The sequence below is a fragment of the Megalobrama amblycephala genome, linkage group LG19 (assembly GCF_018812025.1).
Source record: "Megalobrama amblycephala isolate DHTTF-2021 linkage group LG19, ASM1881202v1, whole genome shotgun sequence".
Classification (NCBI taxonomy): Eukaryota; Metazoa; Chordata; class Actinopteri; order Cypriniformes; family Xenocyprididae; genus Megalobrama; species Megalobrama amblycephala.
This window is the reverse complement of record NC_063062.1, coordinates 19,245,521-19,259,552: the sequence shown is the minus strand read 5'-3', so window position 1 is coordinate 19,259,552 and position 14,032 is coordinate 19,245,521. Positions and strand designations below refer to the sequence as shown.

The 14,032-nt window shown below is 36.0% G+C and overlaps 2 protein-coding genes across 4 annotated transcripts in view; one reads left to right on the top strand and one right to left on the bottom strand.

Annotated features, from left to right (window-relative positions):
- otogl (otogelin-like) overlaps positions 1–11,029 on the bottom strand; it is a 65,792-nt gene extending 54,763 nt beyond the window's left edge. Inside the window, exons 1-12 of one of the 3 annotated variants that reach the window (XR_007181555.1) lie at positions 10,527–11,029; positions 8,064–8,205; positions 7,856–7,946; positions 7,336–7,378; positions 6,937–6,982; positions 6,553–6,631; positions 4,875–4,967; positions 2,630–2,784; positions 2,421–2,542; positions 1,524–1,729; positions 1,138–1,262; positions 831–937 (exon numbers count right to left, since the gene is read on the bottom strand). Coding sequence is in view for 2 of the 3 variants with exons in the window: in XM_048168061.1 (XP_048024018.1) it covers positions 831–937; positions 1,138–1,262; positions 1,524–1,729; positions 2,421–2,542; positions 2,630–2,784; positions 4,875–4,967; positions 6,553–6,631; positions 6,937–6,982; positions 7,336–7,378; positions 7,856–7,946; positions 8,064–8,153 (1,157 nt within the window). In the remaining variant the exon portion in view is untranslated. Of the gene's footprint in view, positions 1–830; positions 938–1,137; positions 1,263–1,523; positions 1,730–2,420; positions 2,543–2,629; positions 2,785–4,874; positions 4,968–6,552; positions 6,632–6,936; positions 6,983–7,335; positions 7,379–7,855; positions 7,947–8,063; positions 8,206–10,405; positions 10,489–10,526 lie in introns of those variants that run through there. The other 2 variants (XM_048168061.1, XM_048168062.1) reach the window with 2 other exon arrangements.
- A 69-nt stretch (positions 11,030–11,098) lies between these two features.
- On the top strand, positions 11,099–13,980 carry gcsha (glycine cleavage system protein H (aminomethyl carrier), a). The gene is made up of 5 exons (XM_048168141.1): positions 11,099–11,290; positions 11,705–11,784; positions 11,878–11,941; positions 12,807–12,938; positions 13,101–13,980. The coding sequence occupies exons 1-5, from the start codon at positions 11,140–11,142 to the stop codon at positions 13,196–13,198; spliced, it is 525 nt and encodes a 174-aa protein (XP_048024098.1). The 5' UTR covers positions 11,099–11,139; the 3' UTR covers positions 13,199–13,980.
- The last annotated feature ends 52 nt before the right edge of the window (positions 13,981–14,032 follow it).

Below are 14,032 nucleotides of genomic sequence, written 5' to 3'. Positions count from 1 at the left end.
ATGAATGTGGTAATTTCATTGCTTTCAATGAAGGATAAAAAACCTCTAGGATTTCATCAAAATATCTTAATTTGTGTTCCAAAGATGAAGGAAGGTCTTACTGGTGTGGAATGACATGAGAGTGAGTAAATAATTATAGAAATTTCATTTTTGGGTGAACTAACCCTTTAAGGTTCTAATGATCCAAACATTGCTATAAGTAAAAGAAGATTTAAGAAATTTGATTTATATCAGTGTTCTTACTGTTAGCTAAAACTATTAAAAAATAAAGATTTTGTCAGTTTATTTTAATTAACATTTTTGTTAATTGAAATAAAACTTATAAAATATAAATATTAGATGAAAAACTAGAATAAATAAGTTTAGGCTGAAGTACTTAATTACTAATTACTGAAACTAATAAAGCTAAATAGAAAAAAAACTAATAAAAATGAAAAAAGCACAAAATTACTAAAACCAAATTTAAAACTGAAAATGTTTAAAAACGTATAGAATTCAAAATATTAATAAATACTACAATAGTATATAAATTATACTAAAATAACACAGATTTATATAAACCTGCTGGGGAAAAAAGTATATGAAACCAGTTTAAGTTTCTTAGTTTATCTCTCAGTTTGGCCAAGCTGGTTAGACTAGTCATTTTAAATGGTTTTAGAGTGGTTTTGAGACCAGCTAGCCAACCAGCTAAACACCAGTTCAGTTAGACTGAGTGGCCAGTTAGAATAGCTTAATCCAGCTAAGATCAGCAATCCATCTTTTGCTTGTTTTTTTCAGCAGGGTTCAACTTCAGTTACACCATTTAGACAAAAGCACCACAGTTGACTTACACACACATGTCCGAAACACAACTGGCGACAAATGGATTTGGGTCAATGTTCTCATGGCAGGAGATGAAAGGAAAGAAAAGCAATGCACTGCACTTCTCAATGGCATCCTGCTCAGATAACACACAAACAAGCAATATTGCTAAAACAGGTTTTAAGGTGGACAACCAAAAATACTTTTCACATTTTACTGAATGCACAATCATACTAAAACACGTATGACTCCTCTTATAAACTCTGGTTTTAAACTATACATACTAAGACCCATTTAGCTCAGTTCAAACCCAGAAGGCAGTGTGTACAAGCGTACATCCATATCAGACTCAGATGAGCATGGTCCAGGGAAATCATCATCAACCTCAGGACAGGGTCTCTCATGGGGCAAATCTACTGCCCAGCTGTTCCCAAATTCCGCAATGTCATCAGAGACTACACCTGACGATACAAAATGCAAAGCAATAAAAACACCATAATAGATTTGTAGCAAATGAAATTATAAAATTTTGAAATTTTAGCACTGTTTCTTGAGAATGAAACTGTCCCTAAAATTGTTACAACTCATCTCTAAATAGAAAACACTGGGCCGGGCCAGGTGTGTTCAGACAGAGTATGCAGCTCTGCTCAGCTTTGATATAATTGTCCTGAATTTGCTGCTGACTGAGATGATAAGTGTGTGTCCAGGCTTGTTTGTCTCACCGCGGCTGCTGCTGAGATCATCTGATCCGTCATCATTATAGTTTCCACACAGACCACAAGGCCTTCCTTTGTGTGCTTCGGTCATTTTGAGGTAGACTCCAGAGCTCCCGTCCCACGCCAGAGAGAAGCCAAACGTGCTCTTCACCAGGATATAGTCAGCCAACCGCTCAATGAAAACATTACGTACTGTCTGCGGCAGACTCAGCCTGATCATGTGGACGTGAAACCGACAAATAAATAACACAAGAATTTTGATCGTGTTTGATATTGAAATATGTTGCCATTTTATCATTATCATGCTATCATGACCTAAAATCAATTTAAAACCATAAGTGGCCAAGGTTTCTAATGTTCTCTGACAAAACATACACATCAAACAGAATTATTTATCCCTCCGTCAGTACATTTATTCATTAATTTGTTTTTTCATTCATTTATCAAATATTCACAAAAAATTTGGGGTCGGTAAGATTTTGTAATGGCTTCAAAATAAGTCTCTTATGCATTCATTTGATAAAATATACAGCAAAAAAAGTAATATTTTGAAATAGCATTACACAATTTAAATAACTGTTTTCTATTTTCATTGATTTCATAGTGTAATTTATTCCTGTGATGCAAAGCTGAATTTTCAGCATCATTATTCCAGTCTTCAGTGTCACATGATCCTTCAGAAATCACATTTCTTATTATCAATGTTGAAAAAAGTAGTGCTGCTTAATATTTTTGTGGAAACTGTAATACATTTTTAGGATTCTTTGATGAAAAAAAAACAGAACATTTCTTTAAAAATAGAAATCTTTTGTAACATTATTATACTGTCACTTCTGATTAATTAAATGAATTCTTTCTAAATAAAAGCATGCATTTTGAACAGCAAAGTATATCCAAACTCACCTATGCCCATCCTTGAGCACCTGATAACCACTAATATAGATTTCCTCTTCATTTGGGAAGAACAGACTCAGACCACGTGGACATGAATACACCGAACCTCTACATGAACGACTGTTATGAACCTGCCAAAGAGAAATTACATAAGAAAAACGGACATAACAAACAGACCTGTGTTCCAGTGCGGAAATTCTGGTATAGCTGTAACTTACCCACACCGTATACTGGGGGTCTGTGGAATGGCAGTCTTTGGCCAGGATATATGAACAGGTTCCAGGAAAGTAGTAATACATTCCATCAAAGGTCTCAAAATGATGCTGACCCCATGAACGGCAAATCCCATCCCTATCCTGACCATGGTTGGGAACTGATACAAAAAATCAAAATCATTCCTATACAAAAAACAAAGTACTGTAGTGGGACCATAAGACAGTGATAGTGTCAGATGATGATAATACCTTAGAATTATGGGACTGAATGATAAGCAATATTTACATTACAGTTCAAAGGTTTGTCATCAGTAATATATTTTTGAAAGTAGTCTCTTATGCACTCCTAGACGCATTTTCAAAAAATACAGTACAAACAGTAATACTGTGAAATATTATTACAGTTTAAAATATCTTTTTTTCTATTTGAATATATTTTAAAATGTAATTTATTCCTGTGATGGCAAATCAGAATCTTCAGCATCATTACTCCAGTCTTTAGTGTCACATGATCCTTCGGAAATCATTCTAATATGCTGATCTGATGATCAAGAAACATTTCTTATTACTATCAATGTTGAGAATGCTGATCAATATCTTTGTGGAAACCGTAATACATTTTTTCAGGATTCTTTGATGAATAGAAAGTTGAAAAGAACAGCATTTAATTGTAATAGAAAACCCTTGTAACATGCTTTCATTTTTGAACAATTTAATACATCCTCGCTCAATAAAACTACTAATTTCTTTTCTTTCTTTCTTTCTTTCTTTCTTTCTTTCTTTCTTCTTAACCCTCTATGGTACGGTGTTGCCTCCAGGCAACATGGTCTATTTTAGTTTGTTTTTTAAAAAATAATCCACCAATTGATTGATCAAACGTATCTCAGGACAGAATAACCCAAATACTAATCAATAAAAGTGCAAAAAAGACCAATTTTAAGCAGGAAAAACAACACAAATAATTTTTTCCTCATTGATATCATATTGCGTACCATAGAGGGTTAAAAAATATTACTGACCCCAAACATTTAAACAGTAGCGTACATGGTATTTCAATTAATACGTGGTACGGGGGGTGTGCCCAAAAAACCATGGTATTAGTATCAAGGTAATAGTTGTTACTTTTTTGTTAGTGATTATTAAACTATTTGTGCCCCATGTAATCAATGCCCTGTTGCGCATGTAATCAGTATGGCTTATATCAATACAGTAAATGTAATAACCTGTTATTGTGTTGGTCACACCAGCTGCCTGGCTTTTTCAGTGCTTGGTTAATTAAACATACATAGAGGAGCTCTCTGTGGCCAGCAATCTATTCCCAGCACATCTGTAATCCAATGCTACCAAATGAAGTAAGACGTGGTCACATAGATTATCTGGAACCATGAGCAACGACGTTTGAATTAATTAAATTCAGGGTTCCTTCTTCCACATTTAATGGTCAGCACTGGGTGGCAGATGATAATATCAGACCGTATGTACCTCACTATAATTAAATGGAAGCAAGCTTCATTTTGAATTTAATATAACCTGTGTGTTTGTGTGTGTGTGTGTGTGCGCGCGCGCGTGTGTGTGTGTGTGTGTGTGTGTGTGTGTGTGTGTGTGTGTGTGTGTGCTTTTTTTGTGACATATCAGGACACAAATTTGTATAATGACATGGGTATGACATAGTTATTACAAGGAGAGGGTGACTTATGAGGACATTACCCCATGTCACCATTTTTCAAAATACTTATAAATCATACAGAATGAGTTTTTTTTGAGAAAGTAAAAATGTGTAGTTTCCTGTGATGGGTAGGTTTAGGAGTAGGGTTGGTGTAGGGCAATAGAAAATACGGTTTGTACAGTATAAAAACCATTACGCCTATAAAATGTCCCACAATTCACTAAAAAACAAACCTGTGTGTGTGTGTGTGCGTGTGTGTGCTCGCTTTTGTGACATATCAGGACACACATTTGTATAATGACATGGGTATGACAGGTATTACAAAGAGAGGGTGACTTATGAGGACATTACCCCATGTCCCCATTTTTTAAAAGGCTTATAAATCATACAGAATTAGTTTTTTTGAGAAAGTAAAAATGTGCACAGTTTTCTATGATGGGTAGGCTTAGGTGTAGAGTTGGTGTAGGGCGATAGAAAAAATACGGTTTGTACAGTATAAAAACCATTACGCTTATGGAATGTCCCCAGAATTCACAGAAATAAACCTGTGTGTGTGTGTGTGTGTGTGTGTGTGTTTCTTACTGATTTGACAGCGTTCCCCGAGACCCTGGAATTGAGCACAATCACAGCGTCCTTCCTCCTGGCACCAGCCCCCATTAAGACACCCACAATATTCTACAACACACACAATCACAAAAGGCAAATTTCACTAAGTATTTCTAAAGCAAATGAGTCTAATGGGAGTCTAAAGGCCAATTCACACTGCACCGACAGATGCCGAACACTTTGTCTGGTTTTGTCGGATCAGTGTGTCACCCCTGTTGGCGTCTGTTGGTCAGTGTTTGTTTTCACTAATTAAATATGTATAATGTCATGGATGTCGTAATCTGGTGATTGTCTGCGTTGGTCGCATCTGTTGGTGAAACGGCCTTAATGCAACCCATAGAACCATACAGTTGATTTTAAATAGTTGTCTGATCAAATACAAAGTTCTGCCATGAAACTGTAGATGGCGCAGGCTGAGAGGTCCTTAAAGTCCCCCTGTAGTCAATAATTTTATCCCATAAAACTCATCTTTGATCACCAAAATGAAATATCTAAACATTTTTCCCTGTGAAGAAAATGTCTTCATGCCTTAAATAGCTTGAATGTAACTCTACATCCTTGCCTCATTTAATATACACAGATCAATGAATATGCAAATTAGCCCCGCCTCCACTCGCTCACACCAGCTCAGACGAGATCCACTCGGTCAACTTACTGAGGTAAACGCTGCGCAATGGTATCACTCTTTACAACGTTGGACACATAACGGAAATTAATAGTCAGACAGCTGCCTTCTATGCTTTGAACAACTCAGAACATCAGAGGAGAAAGGCATATAGTTCATCATAACATCGTAATATACATCATACACCCACCATATTGCTAAATCTACACGCTTTTTCACATCAACAGAAAAATATGCCGTGATAACCTGGCTTCTCTCGAGACTCCCATGCTCGCTATTAATGATATGCTAAAGCCCGCCGACACGTTGACGTGATTGGTTACAAGGTAGTTTGTGTCTTTTTTCACCAAAGTTTTAAGGAGAAATACTCAGCAATTTTTGCACATAGTTTGTCTTAAAGCATATTAAAAACACCACAAAGACATATAAACAACATTAAAAACTTGATTTTCACCACAGGGGGTATTTAACTCAATTTGATCACATTGTTATCTGCATAGCGCAGCTGATTGGCTGCTGATGCCACAGCAACCAATGAGCTGCGGGTCAACATTCAAATACTTGGCATTGTTTGTTGTTAACAGTCTGCAGCACACTTCAGATACCCTCCTCCTTCCCCAGCACCACCTGTATAGATCTGCTGTCTTACATGTTCACAGCAGCATGTATTGGCAGTAGCAAGTCTGTACTTGCTCTGCAGCAGCAGCAGCAGCAGCAGCACCGTAGCAGATCTATTCCACCAAGACCAAATACATTAACATTGCCACAAGCATTACCATGCCAATCTCTCACAGAGTTGTCATGAAAGAACTTTGGGCTTTTTACTCAAACTTTCCAGAGCCACCAACTGCTTAAATTTTACTTTTTCTTCTGTTTATTGACCACTAGTTTTTGGATAATCCTTTTACAAATTTTATTCAATCTTTCTCAAAGTTGGCTCTAGATGATCTTTTTGTATTTAATAAGTGATATTTCTAGCATCCAAAATCAAGTGAGACTGAATACTGTATATTTTTGCATGTGCAATACCTGTTGATGCATCTCTCGCTGTATAATTATGAAGAACTCTTCGTGGGAGAGCTGAATCAGACAGCACTGCGCTAAGGGTCTGCAATGAAAAAAAATTGTATTGAGAAATTGCAAAGACTTTGGGTCTTATGAGTTATAGTGGCAACAGTACCATGTCTAGCCACTAAGCCATATTGGTGAATTTGTCTTGGCGTTCCTTCACATGATTTTGCCACTGCAGACATTTGGGACTGGAGCTTTCAGTCTCTGTAGTATTTGTGTAAACTCCACAAAGACAGCTTTGTCAGCACTGAGAGTGTATCTCAGTATTAGTGTGTGGTGTGTGTGTGTGTGTGTGTGGTTACTCCACTCTGTCCCTTGTCACTTTCTCTTAGGTATACTCACCTCTTCACGGAAGAGATCCCGTTTCTGCCGCAGTGCATTAACCCTCCTTTTAAAAGCAGCACAAAGAGAGCAGTATTAAAAGTGCGGTGACTGTGAGACTAAAGGTTCAGAAACACTTAAGATGCCATACAGACACAGTCACGCTGATGGACCAAATGATTCTCAAGGAAATGGTTTAATGGTTACACAGCAAAACATTAGACCAAACACTTAACATCTTATCAGTGGTTACATATATAACTTGACACTGTCCCTCTACTCAAAAGATCCTTGTAATAATGGATGTTAGATAGAGTTCACAAGTTTTTAAAGCTATAATCAAACTGCAATCTCTTAACACTTTTGTCAAAGTCATGAAAGCGCCAAAACAAGAGGTTTGATACCTATTAAAACACATACCTGGGTAGTTTATTTTCTGAGTTTGATTCCTGGCAAATAAATCCTGTCAGAAGTAAAATTATATCAAGATAAAATCATGTGTTTTTATAAACTTAACAAAGTTCGGTCTGTCTTTAAATAAACCATTGCACGCTATAACTACGTAGGAGAGCTGCTCCATCTTATATAGTCTCATAGGATACTCAAAACTGTAAGATTTTATAAATTGTAAGTTTTTCAAGGCTTAAGATAGAATTACATAATACATAATTCAGAGTTTACATAAATGTTATCTAATATAGCAATCTTCCCCTACAAATTTTACTATGTATACATTTTCTGCTAAAGCATCATAGTTACTACATTTATAAATTACTCTGGAATGTCCTTCAAAAAGTGTCTGATACTTTCAGAATCTTTGTTATTTTGTTGAATGTATTATGGATAAAACACAATTACCACAATTTTACTGTAGAAATTTTAGAAAGGTCACCTGTTAATTTAGAAAAAATAAAGCATGGTTCAAAATTAAAATACTTACCTTGAAGAACAAATAGCTTGAAAATGAAAAGTGTACAGAGTGAAAACAGTTTAATGTCCCGCTGTTCGTTCATCTCAGAGCGACGGACGTCCTTCAACGATCATGAAATAACAAGTTTCATTTTAGGAGGATCGATTGAAATTCTCCGTTAGAAAGAGATTCTTTTATGATTGATCAATTCAAAATATCTAAGGTACGAATAACAAACTATTGTGATTTGTCCAAGAGTAGTGAAGGATAAACGTCCATCTTCTGTCCAGTCAGAGGAGGAAGATGTACCTGCGCGCACCTGCGGCATCAGGAGGAGGGAGCGCACCTGCGCGCAGGTAAGAGCGCACGAGCACTCGTACCTGAAGTATGGATTGGCATATAGATCAGGTGATAGGCCTATTCCAGTTGTTGGTGAAGTGACCACACGTTTACTTTAACTTTACAATGGTTTAGACAGTTCACGGCTCAGTCAACTGAGGTGCATTTATTTATTAGACTTACAGCTTTCATATTTGTATCCTTATCAAGTACTGAGGATATTGTCTTGACCAGTGGTTCCCAAACTGGGGTACGCGTAAAAGGGGGTACGCGAACAAAATGCTGAGTAGTTCATTTAATTCTACCTTAAAATAATATTAAAACCAAGCATGTATTTCTAACGGCCAAAATGCTATAAATCCAGTACATTTAATCAAACTACCTCATCATTTGGACAGAAGCAGCAAGCATATGATAGATCGCGTGCAGTCTGCTGCCTTAAATCGCGCTAAATTACTGTCGTTCGCGACAATGCACCTTTGTAAAAGTGGGGATTTAGCACTTACTCGCATGAAGAACAAATATAGACACAGATAATGGATTCATTTCGATTTAAGACTCAAACTTTCTCCGATACAAAAACATACCTTGTGTGATTTCTTGTATTTAATGTTGATAACGAGCAAGAATGCAATTGTTCCCAAATATCCACTGCAAACGTGACAATATACAACAGGTCAAAAAACAAAACGTATACATTTTAAACTCAGTACTGTCAGTATTTACTCTATTTTGCAATGAAATAATAATTCTAACGAAAACCACAGCAGAACTACAACACACGTCTGTGTTTCTAGACAATTCTGCGGCTTTGAACGAATCGTGAGAGTCAATGATTCAATGATTCATTCACAGCCACTCATAAAAACAGTGACTTGCTGCCACCTACTGGCGGTTTTAGTTTAATATTTAAAAGTATCACTTATTTACAATCATTGCATATTTCTCTATTGAACATTTTTTTTAATTTAAAACATTATTTATTTTTTAGTTATTCATAAAGGTAAAAATATGCACTGGAAAATCAATTTAGGGGGCAAATGTCCCTTAGTGATAAAGGTGTGACTGCAGTCGAAGTAGAAGAGAGGGGGTAGCCTACCCAGACGGATGGTAATCCCTTCAGGGGGTACTCTAAATTAGGGGTGTTCGATTCCAGGTTTTTTGGGAGTCGACTCCCACTCGACTCCATTTACTGTACATCAAAACGGTCATAAATAAACCAAAAATGCAGTCCTTATACACTTAATTTATTTTTCCCCGACGCGAAGACTTAAAATGCCCTCATTAAAACAACACGTTTTGCGAGACTGTCAAAATTAGTCCAATTTAGAGATGAATTGATGAGTAGCCTATTAATGTTGCTAATTGCCGATACCTAATATTACCGAGAGAAAAGTCACGAAAAACATCTGTGGTCGAATATTATGTCAGAATTAAATAAACGAGAAAGCAGGGATTCTTTAATGAATTCATCTCATTAATGGTCGGGGGATGGCGCTAAACGCACATGATCATTGTCTTAAAGTGCTTGGACACGAGAGTTAAGATGCTCAAATTAATACAATGCATAAAAAATGCATACAAAAATGTACACTTTAATGTGTTTATTGTTGATGTGAGTTTTTATTAGGCTATTATTTTTATGTATGGTTATAGTTTAATGAACACGATTATGAAAAATCAAATATATATTTATTGCAATAATATAAGCTACCATCACTAAAGCTGACACGGAAGTATGTATAATTACAAACTAAGTCACTATGAATGTTATCTATTTCTAAAGTAAGCTACATACATGTATGTGACAAAGTTTCTGCACCAGCTCTCTGACGCGATTCGTGTCCGAATTCCTTGCTTCATTTCGTTCACTCCTTGCTTAGTTCACTTAAACATAGACATTATGCATTTAACTGCCATGCATTATGTAGGCTATGGAATCGAGAATCAGTAAACAAGTGAGCGATTCTGGATACAGCAACAGAGTCGACACCGAGAGTCGATTACTACACTACTCTAAATGTTTGGGAACCACTGGTCTTCAAGCAGCCAATACCGAGGTCAACGCGACTTCTGTTCGCGAGCGTCTAGGCTACTGTAACCTAATTTTTGTTATTAAAATTTGGGTACGAATTATTAAATGATTATCAAGTGGTCGACATTTTAAGATAATTTCTGTGATTATAATTTTCGGGGAAAATCTGTTTTGTCTCACGAAACCAAATGTTTTTGACTCTTTACCTAACTCGTTAAGAGTTTAAACAAAACTTATTTTGGATATAGGCTACTTGCGACATGTAGGCTATGTCTAAAAAATTCATGTAACGTTAGGCCTAATGATAGCCTACGTTTTAGCACTTACGTTTTGTCGAACACGAATCCCAACGCCCACTGTTGCTGTGGTTACTTCTGCCTGTCTATTTCAGTGTGCTGGATGGACACACGGGGCTATATTCAACTTAAACTCATATTTAAACAAAACAATATAATGAACACAACACGCTAAAACATTCTCAGTGCCTGAAAAAATCCTAAATAGGCAACTGAACTGTCAAAACATTTGGAAAAAAGGGGAAACGAACATTACACACAAATACTTTGATAGTTTGTACTAAATTGATCCGTTTACTCTTTGTATTCACCTTCTGCTTATGAACAGATTGAATCCGTCATTCCTTGATCAGTTATATTTTCCCTCTATTCAAAATGTATGTTTTAAAATAAAAAAATTTATATTATTGTTATTATTTATAGTTTTATGATGTCCTATTTGTACGAAAGGTGTCATTTTTCACATCACAGAACTATTTAAGTGAATTTCACAACAGCAAATTTGTGAATAAAAAAACACCAACATTAAAATACATTTTCCCTTCAAACTAAAACCGACGCACCGCTTTGGCGCGCATAGTCTTTTCGAATAATGACATCATCGAGGTGCGCCGGCGTCCATTGTTATTTGCGTACGAGGAATAATGGCGATGTGCACAATATTACGATGTGCTTCTGTTAGTTTGACCTCCTCTCTACCTCGACTCTCAAACAGAATCGCCGTGACTCCAACTACACTACTGGCGAGGACATGCTATAAAAGGTTCCTGAACACAACCACTACATTTCGCGCAGGTATACACACTTATGAAAGTTTACAGGCTCCACGCGTGGAAGTTTGTGATCACATTGATATTAAATGCCAGATACGCATTTAAAGCCATCAAAGCGCCATATCTATCTATCTATCTATCTATCTATCTATCTATCTATCTATCTATCTATCTATCTATCTATCTATCTATCTATCTATCTATCTATCTATCTATCTATCTATCTATCTATCTATCTATCTATCTATCTATCTATCTATCTATCTATCTATCTATCTATCTATCTATCTATCTATCTATCTATCATTTTAAATGGTTTGCAACGGCAGATATCAACCCATTTACAATTGAATGCATCTTTATATGCATTTATAAATCTTAATTGTTTACCAGATTAGCCTGAGAGACAAACAAATCTACTTTCTCTGTCATGCAGCACTGAAGTTCACAGACAAACACGAGTGGGTTCGCGTGGACAGTGGTGTGGCAACAGTGGGCATCAGTAATTTTGCTCAGGTTAGGCTTGTTATTAATGCTTAATTTTTATAGGAAGAGGTATATGAACTGTATAGGCTTTATTTTCATGCGTTTATAATTCACTGTTCCCAGGAGGCACTGGGGGACGTGGTCTACTGTGGTCTACCTGAAGTTGGCACAAAGTTATCACAGTCAGGTAAAACTATATTTATGAAAGAGTGCATTCTCAGTATTAGTTAATTGTTCTGGTTAATTTGGCAGATATTAAAGGGTTAGTTTACCCAAAAATGAAAATAATTTCATTAATTACTCACCCTCATGTCGTTCTACACCCGTAAAGACCTTCATTCATCTTCGGATCACAAATTAAGATATTTTTTGATTAAATCCAATGGCTCAGTGAGGCCTGCATAGACAGCAATGGTACTTCCTCTCTCAAGATCCATAAAGGTACTAAAAACATATTTTAAACAGTTCATGTGAGTACAGTGGTTCTACCTTAATATTATAAAGCGATGAGAATATTTTTTTATGCACCAAAAAAACAAAATAACGACTTTTTAACAATATCTAGCAATTTCAAAACACTGCTTCAGAGCATTATGAATCTTTTGAGTCGACTCAGTGATTTGGATCGCGTATCAAACCGCTCCGATCCACTGATTTGATTCGTAAAGCTCTGAAGCTTCATGAAGCAGTGTTTTGAAATCGGCCATCACTAGATATTGTTAAAAAAAAAAATTCTTCTTTTCTTGTCGCTTTATAACATTAAGGTAGAACCACTGAACTCACATTAACTGATTTAAATGTTTTTAGTACCTTTTATGAATCTTGAGAGAGGAAGTGTCATTGCTGTCTATGCAGACCTCGCTGAGCCATTGGATTTAATCAAAAATATCCTTTTTGATTAAATTTGTGTTCCGAAGATGAACAAAGGTTTTACGGGTGTGGAACGCCATGAGGGTGAGTAATTAATGACATTATTTTCATTTTTGGGTGAACGAACCCTTTAATATGATGTTCTTATTTTGTTTGTGTATGCTCTGAAATCTGTATTGTAGATGAATTCGGTACTCTGGAGAGTGTTAAAGCAGCGAGTGAGTTGTACTCTCCTCTAACGGGGGAGGTGACTGATGTCAATGATGCCCTGGCAGACAACCCTGGACTGGTCAACAAGTCTTGCTATAAAGATGGTGAGATGTTCCTCCAAACTTGTTTTGACACAAACCAGAAATCTTCTTTTCAGAAGAATCTTTTCAGAAACTGAAATCTGTTAACTTCCTGTGACCAGGTTTATGGAATAGGTCACTCAAAATAGAAATTCTGTCATCGTTAAGTGTGTATTTTATTCACAGGTTGGCTCATGAAGATGACTCTATCTGTTCCTGAGGAATTAAATGGACTGATGGATGAAGCCGCTTATGAGAGATACATCAAATCTATAGAGGACTAGAGTGTTCTGCTGACATGTTGCATATGGGGGAGAATTTAAAAAGAATCAATTAAGAAATGTTTATTTCTTCATCAAATACATTTTGTTTGTAGTTGATTTAGTTTAGATATTCTTCTAAATATATTTTCCCTTCAAGCCACACCCAGTCAATAGAGGGGACCACATGGTCACAACATTATGCACTACGCTTGGAAAGCAACAAGCAGACCTGGTTGGATTGATCCAGTCATTTTCTAGCCACAGAGATTTGAAGATCATGTACAGCCTATGTAACAGTCTCATCTCTTTTGTAGATGTCACACTTTTCCTGTGGAAGCTTGTCATTGCTTGGAATAAGCTACAAATAAAGTATGGAAGTATGAATAACACTTAATGAGGACAGATATGAAATCTGATGAAATCTTTTTGGTTTTGAGGAATCATAATTGAGTGAAAGTGATTAACATCATTAATTAACATCATTAAATTACTATTTAAAACTCTTACCTGATTTAAATGGTTTTATTGCATTAGAAATGTTGCATTTGGAGTCAAATGTGCTTCTCAGAGATGTAATGTATGAAATATAGAACCCAATGTCTGCAAATGAATTGTTCTTGTTTTGAGAAATACATTTTAAAGAAGTCAAATATGTTAAATATCGGACCATTTTCAACACTATGATGAATGTCTAACAAGCTAAGAAATTTGTTCATGTTGCATTTATAGTGAACATGAAAACAAAATGTACCCTATTTACTTCCTATTGCTTGTGAGTCAAAATAAATGTCAAAGGTCTCTGATTTCTAGATATCAGGTCCATCCTTCAATGAATATATAATGAATAAATAGGAC

What these genes read in the sequence shown, in the direction of transcription:
- gcsha (XM_048168141.1), top strand. Translation starts at nt 11,140, where the DNA reads ATGGCGATGTGCACAATATTACGATGTGCTTCTGTTAGTTTGACCTCC. An exon ending in AACCACTACATTTCGCGCAG is followed by an intron (nt 11,291 to 11,704) that starts GTATACACACTT and finishes TCTGTCATGCAG; the next exon opens with CACTGAAGTTCACAGACAAA. An exon ending in GCATCAGTAATTTTGCTCAG is followed by an intron (nt 11,785 to 11,877) that starts GTTAGGCTTGTT and finishes CACTGTTCCCAG; the next exon opens with GAGGCACTGGGGGACGTGGT.